Raw genomic sequence first — 8,696 nt, 5'->3', positions numbered from 1 at the left:
GTTTATATCACGATTTTGTCCATACAAATTGTAAAAGCGTATTATGACATGAGAAGAAAGCGTATTTTAACGGTGAACCCGACAAAGTCAATCCGTACTTTATTATTATAGGGGGAGATTGACACATGTTTTTAGTGCTTGTTAAGTTTCATCGTGACATCTTGTGGCAAGAAAAAGACAAAATTGATGCAAAAATGCTAATTTTTAAAAGTATTTTGAACTGTTAATTTTTTTCATGACTCGCACGAATTTCATGTCATAATGAAAATTTGCAAGCACTCAAAATATTTTTCAAAGTTTGTCAAAAATAATCATCTTGTTATTATTATTTTCGAATTTTACTGTTGACCACAAACTCATTTGAGCTTGTGACTTCCGCAAAATCTATATCTTTTCTGTATTTCTTGTAATTTATCATCCATGCTACGGGAACAGGTATTGACAAACCAGAAACCACCGTGCTTTTGTATGAACCAAAACTAAGCGTTGTTTTTTTTTTTTTGAGATGGAACACACCGATTCCATACTTTACTCTGTTCAGTTGTTGCTTGGTTGGAGATATGGTTTGTTTTCCATTCAAACCACTTGAATTGAAACCTCTGAGGTAAGTACGTTTAGCATCGTTGATGGGTGTGTGAAGGTGTGTCTCCACTGATGGCACGATGAGACGACATGTACAAGCCGCTCAAAGCTCATGGAGACCGGGAAATCGTGGGCCCAGGGGGAAGTTACCTTGCATCGTCGGCATATAGGTTTGCCAACTTTTGAAGAAGTCAACGCAAGGGATTTGGTTCGTTTGCTCTTGATTTTCCTCCCTTTCTGTACACACACGAGGATCCAGGCAAATCAGGTGATCACACTGAAAATCCTCGCCGCCGTGGAACCTTGGCGGTAGTCAAGCCCCGTCGCCGCCGTGATCACAGTTCACAGCCGAGTCGAGCACAGCCGCAGCCGCCGGAGCCGTGCTCCTTGCCTCTCCCAGCGCCGTCGCGGCTGCGTCTCAGGCACCGTGCCTCGTCGCGTCCGGCCACGATGATGCGCGTCTCGCCGGCACGGCCGATCACATGCCGTCACCTGACCGTCGCCGAACACGGCTCGGTCGGGAGGTTGGACACACGGCGAGGTTTCTACCAACCGCGCGGAAAGGATAAGAAGTCGCGCCAACTGCACGGCGCCCACACGGCCCACAATTCTCGGCCCCATCCCCTCCACACATTACCGAATCCAACGGACGCACGCAACCCGACGGCCATGGCGTCCGCCGCCGCCTCGGCCGCCCCCGAGTCCGACCGCGCCGCCCTCGTCAAGGCCTTCGACGAGTCCCGCACCGGCGTCCGCGGCCTCGTCGAGTCCGGCGTCTCCACCGTCCCCGACCTCTTCGTCCACCCGGACCCCTACGCCTCCGTCCCGCTCGCTCCCCCCGGCGTCTCCATCCCCGTCGTCGACCTCTCCCTCCCCGCGCCCGTCGCCGCCGCCGCCGCCGCGGCGGCCGCCCGCGACTGGGGCTTCTTCCACCTCGTCAACTACGAGGCCCTCGTCCCCGCCGACTACCCCGCGAGGGCCCTCGCCGCGGTGCGCGCCTTCAACGAGCTCCCCGCCCCCGAGCGCTCCGCGCACTACGGCCGGGCCATGGGCGGCGGGGTCTCCTACTCCTCCAACGTGGACCTGTACCGCTCCGCCGCCGCGAGCTGGCGCGACACCATCCAGGTGGGGTTCGGGCCTACGCGGGCCGACACGGAGCGCATCCCGCCGGTGTGCCGCTCGGAGATTGTCGAGTGGGAAGCGCACACCACCGCGGTGGCCCGCGCAGTGATGGCACTGCTCTCCGAGGGGCTCGGGCTCAGCGAGGCGGCTCTGGAGGAGGCCTCGTGCCTGGAGGGGAAGGTCATGGTCTGCCATTACTACCCGGTGTGCCCGGAGCCTGAGCGCACCATGGGCTTAGTCCCGCACACCGACCCGGGAGTGCTCACCGTGCTTGCACAGGATGGTGTAGGTGGCCTGCAGGTGAAGCACACCAATGAGGATGGGGAGAGCTACTGGGTGGATGCCAAGCCTGTACCGGGCGCACTTGTGATCAATGTCGGGGACCTCTTGCAGGTAAAATGCACTCTGTCAATGCCCAAATGCTGGCAACTGAATTCAGTTCTAATTGCAATCTGTGCCAACTCGATTAATGTTATACTTAATTATCTAAAGCACGCGTGCTACCAATTCAGCTTAAACCAGATGATTTGGGAACAGTGGGCATGTTCTAAATCTTCCATTTGTGTACTAATTGACTTTATGATGTGAGAATTTGTGCACTTAAAACTTCGAACCCAAGAACACATTTACTCTCATGATGGAAGAATGTAAACTAGAAAATACAAATGATAATAATTTGTTACTGGATAACCCCATGAACCGTTTGTAGATGCTTTGAACTCACATTTGGTGTCATTTTATTTGCATGTTGTGCGCCACCTGAATTGTAGAAAATATGAAATGTGATTTTCCACCCGGTTGATTCATAAAATCGATCAAGAGAAGTGTCAAGTGTGTTCAGTAGCTGCAAGTTATTTTATCTCCAAAGTCTTGTTTGGCAAACTAGAGGGGTTATAACTCAAGATATCCTTCTTATTCCAACTTAGATCACCCTCTGATTATTTGTAAAAACTGTTGATTCATCGAAAAAGGATTACCATCAGATTCTTTTATGATATGTTGGCAACAAACCAGACACTCAAACAAGGGTGCTTTAGTGAGCCCTGCAACTGCAAGTACCCATAAAGGATACCACTAGAAATTGTGAACAGCTATCCCACTTAATTATCCAATCAGTGAATCACTAGTCCGGATTGAAGTCGTATGACCGACAGATATGTATGAACTGCAGAAAGGCAGTCCATTTTACTCTGTAGCAACATGTTCTAACTTCCAACATTCTACTCCCTCTGTAAAATTTAGGCATACTTTGACTACTCGAGTCCATGCTTGACCAAGAATCTATCCAGTAATACTTATTGTGTTATACACATAAGATACTACTCATTTTGTCTTCCAAATCAATTTCTTCTGATTGTAATTTTGTAACTATGAACAAAATGTTGTAAAGCAATTTACGGGCCAAGCTCATATTTGACAGTCAAACTATGCCATACATTTGCAATGGACGGACTATCTATTTCTTTGGGTACACATTCCTACTAAAATACATAAGCTGGTGGTGGTTTCAAGAACGTGTGGTAGAAACGATTTCTCTATGGTAACAACTAATCAGTATAACCAGCGAGGATATCAGAGATAACTGGAACTGGATGTGGGTAATATGCTGATCACAAGGTAAAGGCCCAGAGAACTAGCAATGTATACTGTAAAAGATAAACTGACTCCACAGAGAACTAGCAATAGATATATGAAATAGCAACTCCACCAAGCAAATATCTTTGTAGAGTTAATGAAGAATCAAGACACAAATTTGTGCAGTTAATGATTTGGAGAAAATGTAAAAAAAGTTTCATGGCAATTTATTTGTCAAGAGCGAGATACATATCCATTGAGCAATATGGAAGCTTCTCTTCTCCCTGTGGCCTTTGTCAAGTTGTTTTCCTATTTTCTCACTTGCCTTTTGCTCCCTAGATCTTCCCACCATTATCTAGTATTAATATCCAGAACCTATAGGGTTTTCTTTTCTCGAACACAGAACCTAGAGGGCTTGAGGAATTTGAACTATGACTAGCAATGACGTGCTCCTATGCATTAAAGCACTGCTGTCTCTAGAATGTGCACTTGGCCAGCAGCTAGATAGATTTTCTTTTTTTGTTGAGTGATGTTTGAAGCATCACAACTGTAAAGTCCCATGACGGCCAGACCATCAAAGGAATTGAAGTTGAACCATGATACAGGTGGTGCCCCAGAACACACCTACATACGAGTGTATACAGGAGGAAAATGCTTGGTAGTGCCCACCTCTTCTGAAAACTGGAAATCTGATGGTTTGAATTTTGAAACTTTACAGCTCAACGCAGTTCAACTCACTTGAGTTGGACATGCTGTTGTATTAGTAGTAGGTAGTAAGTGATATATTAGAAATTAATACCAGAAATTGAAGTCCCATGGGCAACATGTGATGCTGGTTGATGAACAAAGCTCGCGCTGAAGATTATTGCTGTGTGGATTACATTTTCATCTACTCTCTCTCTCTTTTGAAAGGGAAATCCTCTGTCTCATAGTTATAATCATTAAAAACCGACACTATTACATAGAAAGAAATCATTCACTAAAGCAGAGCATAATCTCACAGTTATCCCAAATTCTCATAAGACAATATTTCAAGAGCTTGATGATTCATAAATCAGCTTGTTGCTAGTGAATTGGTTATCTAGACACTTAAAGTACTGGCCCATAGTGCACAGTTTTGAGGAGCAGTTTCATAATGTCATCATCTCATGCGCATCTAACCTGTTTTCCCCCCTATTCTTCCTTCAGATAATGTCCAACGATAAGTACACGAGCGTCGACCACAGGGTGGTGATGAATTCGTGTGAAGAAGCCAGAGTTTCGATTGCCGTCTTTTTCAATCCTGGGAAGCGAGGGGATTCGGTTTTCTATGGACCGCTGCCAGACCTGGTTTCTGAAGAAAACCCACCGAAGTACAGGAGTTTCACGATGTCTGAATTTTTCGGGGCCTTCTTCAAACGAGACCTTGCTAGCAAAGCCCTACTTGAGAACTTCAAATTGTAAGCTGATTCAAGCGTCACCAAACAATGTTTAAACCTGTGTACATGCAAAGTATGTAACCATCTCAGTGCAAGTGTCATTCTGTGAGGATGAAATGTGATTATTCCACCTCCTGTGGTCTCTCCATAGTGCTTCCCAACATAATGCTACTCCCTCCCATCCTTATAAGTTGACACTCCTTTAGTACTCTCTCCGTTCCTCAATATAAGTATTTCTAGAGATTTCAATATGGACTACATACGGATGTATATAAATGTAGTTTAGATTGTAGATTCACTCATTTTGCTCTGTATGTTGTCCATATTGAAATCTCTAAAAAAAGTTATATTTAGGAACGGAGGGAGTACAACTTTGCACTAAAGTTGCAGGAAAGGAGTGTCAATTTATATTGATCAAAGGGAGTAGTTTTTTTCATCGTGTAGCCATCGTATCCTTGCTGTCTCAGTGGGGTTGGCCTATGGAGCTGAGTGTGGCATCAAGGCTGTTAGCCTGCCTGCCAAAACTATTTCCGCTGATCGTCCTTCACACATCACCGAATATATTGTTTCTTCCTGTAATGTTTTCACATGGTTTTAGGCATGTAATTATCAAGTGGGGCCGAAATGCATATTGTATGTATGCTGTAATTCTTTCTGTAACTATCATTGCTTGACCTACTGGCCGCTTGGTCATTCAGGTGCTCATTACCCATTAGCCGTTGGAAGTTGTATTTCTTGTGCCTCTGGTTGAAATTCCCTATCTTTCACGGTCGGATTTTGACTGGAAGGTTTTGTGGTGCCATCATTTGTGCCTTGATTCTAGTTCATCTGATCTCCTTTCCGCTGTTGATGGCGCTAATGTGGCGCCTTCACACTGCTTTCATCACATCTGCCAAGTGGAGGAATGTACGAATGGTCCAGGTGAGTCGACGGGACATCACCTTGCAAGCATGCCTTCCTCGCCATGAAAACAGGGTGGACTCACACATTCATAGTGCACGCACACACATCTCTAGGTCATGCGCAGTTTTGATTTTTCATGGAGGCACCAGAGTGCGAGTATTCTTCAACTTTACATTCACACGTGTTAGAAATCAAGCATTCTGTTTCGGTTATTTCTCATTTTGATGCTTCTTGTCACAAAAGGCTATTAACTTAAAAAAATTATACTCCCTCTATAAAAAAATATAAGAGTGTTTAGATCAATAAAGTAGTGATCTAAATGATCTTGTATTTTTTACGGAGGGAGTACATAAAAAGAACCATAATTAGCTATGAAATGTGTTGCCATTTTTGATTGACCTCCGTCTCAAAATAAATGTCTTAAACTTAATACAACTTTATATTAAAGTTAATATAAGGTTGGGATATTTATTTTGGGACGGAGATAATAAGGTGCCCAAATGGAAGGGCGTGCAAAGGGCACGTTGGGTAGTGCTCCGCCACGAACGCTGCAGCTTCAAGGTTCTGCTTGCTGTTGAGGCTTTGAAGCGCACACGCTAGCTGCATGTGAGGCTAGTAAGCGTGGACAGGTATGCGATTGCTACTGATGCTGTGCGTATATAATTAGCTCAGTCAACTGAGCTCGTGAGTTGTCTTGACTTTCCACTCTCGATTATAACCAAGCACTATGATATGATAACTATATAATCAGCAGTCTTTCTGTACCCGTTTGATTTACAGCTTGCGCATACCGTGGAGTAGAGAGTAAACTGCAAAAACCCACCACAATTGGGACCCTAATTCAGAAAACCACTACGTTTCGTTTTTTTCTCAAAAAACCACCACAATTGTGCTGACAGTTTTTAAAAAACGCTGATCACTCATTTAGAACCGTTTGAGTGAAAATCTGACCAGTGGGTCCCAATAACAGGTCCATGCGGTGGTTACCAGACGGTGTGACTAGTCAACCCGTGTCCCCTGACTTTTCTCCATGCCCAGCAGCCAGGAGAAGAGGAGCGTCCCGCGCCTCCGTACGTGGACGGCCCCGCCGGCTCTGGCCAGCCAGGCCGCCGGCGGACGAGCCTCGCAGCACCGCCGGCCCTGCGCTACACAGCAGCACGCTCTGCCGTCTGCCATGGCCTCCGGCGACAAGCTGAACATGGAGGACAGGCCCAGGTGCATCGTGCGTGCGTGCCGGCACTTGCTCCAGCCGCCGTTCGAGGAGCTCTTCTGAGCTAGCTCCCCGTTGAATGCCCCGGTATACCTGCTGTAGCTAGACCTAGTCCGTGCTCCAGCTGTTGAAGGGCGTGCCCGGGGGTCAACTTTCGCCGTTCCCACAATACGCCGCCGCTGACATTGATCGTGGGCCGCGCGGCCGGCGTCTAAGAATCGCCGCAAAAACTTGTCTGGCAGCTCCGCCGTGCGCACGGGAGCTCCCCTGCCTAATAAATCGAGGGATGGTTGCCGGACTTCGCGACGATGTATTGCCGGTTCCCGGTGGATCTAGCACCCCGAGGGGCAGAGAAGAAGCTCCCGGCGGCGGCGCGTGCTCAGGTGTGGTGGCGGCGGCATTGAAGGACGGTGTGGTGTGTGTGTGAACCTCCTATTCACCTCCATCCCATCCCTCTATTTCTCTCGGCGGCGGGGCCTGCTCAGCAGCGACGGTGGGGCTTGCTCAGGGGCGGCGGCAGCGCGTGCTCAGGCAGGGGCGGAGGACGGGCGGCGGCGGCAGAGGGGCGGACGAGGAAAGGCCAGAGGGGCGCGCAGAACACAAGATGGCCTCAGGCGATGGAGCGGGAGGCGCGGCTCGCCGGCGTAAGAGGAGACCCGCCATGCGTTTATTTTGCACAATGCGTTTATTTTATTGAAAAATGAGGAAAGCACACTGCCATGTGGGCCCCATGTATATTTTAACGGTCAATCAAACTTCGGTCAAACCCCGTTAGTTTGCATTGCTAATATCATCGCTTACAGTGGGGCCTACCTATCAGTTTTACTGTTAGCAAGTGCTTATCTGAGCGATCAGCGTTTTTTGAAAACTGTCAGCACAATGGTGGTGGTTTTTTGAAAGAAAAACAAAACATGGTGGTTTTTTGAATTAGGGTCCTCAATTGTGGTGGTTTTTTGCAATTTACTCTGGAGTAGATAATATAGTATAAGTTGTGTGCATCTGCCAGTGCCAGGTATCGATCGGAGCACGGAAAGTTGAGAGCAGTCTGAATGAGCAACTGAATAGAGAGGATATATAATACTATGAGAATGAGATGACGAGCAAAAAGCAACCAGAGTTCAGATTAGCATTAGGAAGTTAAATTCCTGAAGACTTAGAACGCCGCGGTGCATCATATATACTTCTCCATCCCAAAATAAGGTGCACTAAAGTTGAGATGTTTATTTTGAGGCAGAGAGAGTAGTATTTTGCAACATAGTAAAGCTTAGAGTGCGGTGCAAGTGCAATCTCCACACGTCAGACCGACTAACTTGCAACCGCGCATGCATGGAGAAACCAGACGTGCACGGCCACTGAATCGGCCGAAGCTACGAGAGCTCCCAATAGTTTTAGTTTGGCGTGAAGGAACTAGCTAGCTTTACCGCCGCAACACGCAGCTCTACCACTTGCCTAATAAAACTGTCAAAATCTCATGATCAGCTCCCCTTTACTGAATCTGGGAAATGTATGTATGTATGTAGCATCCGAGGAAACCACTTGTCGATCATGCGCACGTACATGCGTGCTCGACGCTGAGAGCAACTTCAATGGTCGACCCATTTTGTCCGGCAGCATCCGTTTTGGTCGGTGCGGACCAAAGTGAAGACCCAATATGACGACCCAAACGCAAATCGCGTTCGCCTGGTGTCCGCCCCGACCCATTTCCAGCCCAAAATTACGCCTGGAATGCGTCGGCGCGGACGCGACGCGCGTCTCCTCGGCATCCGCCGCGTCCCCACCTGTAGGCCATCCAACCGTCACCGGTCGTCTTATTTATGACGATCACCGACAGCGGGCCCACTTGCCAGCCTCAGGAAGCATCCTTTTCTAAGCACGCGTGCGACGCG

At 47.6% G+C, this 8,696-nt stretch overlaps 1 protein-coding gene across 1 annotated transcript; it reads left to right on the top strand.

Moving 5' to 3' along the window:
* Nucleotides 1-765: 765 nt before the first annotated feature.
* LOC119337493 (1-aminocyclopropane-1-carboxylate oxidase homolog 4-like) lies at nt 766-4,847 on the top strand. Its single transcript, XM_037609655.1, has 2 exons — nt 766-2,097; nt 4,468-4,847. The coding sequence occupies exons 1-2, from the start codon at nt 1,033-1,035 to the stop codon at nt 4,720-4,722; spliced, it is 1,320 nt and encodes a 439-aa protein (XP_037465552.1). The 5' UTR covers nt 766-1,032; the 3' UTR covers nt 4,723-4,847.
* Nucleotides 4,848-8,696: the final 3,849 nt, after the last annotated feature.

The sequence above is a fragment of the Triticum dicoccoides genome, chromosome 7B (genome assembly GCF_002162155.2).
Source record: "Triticum dicoccoides isolate Atlit2015 ecotype Zavitan chromosome 7B, WEW_v2.0, whole genome shotgun sequence".
In the NCBI taxonomy this organism is placed as follows: Eukaryota; Viridiplantae; Streptophyta; class Magnoliopsida; order Poales; family Poaceae; genus Triticum; species Triticum dicoccoides.
Note: the sequence above shows the minus strand (reverse complement) of the source record. Positions and strands in the feature narration are given on the sequence as shown.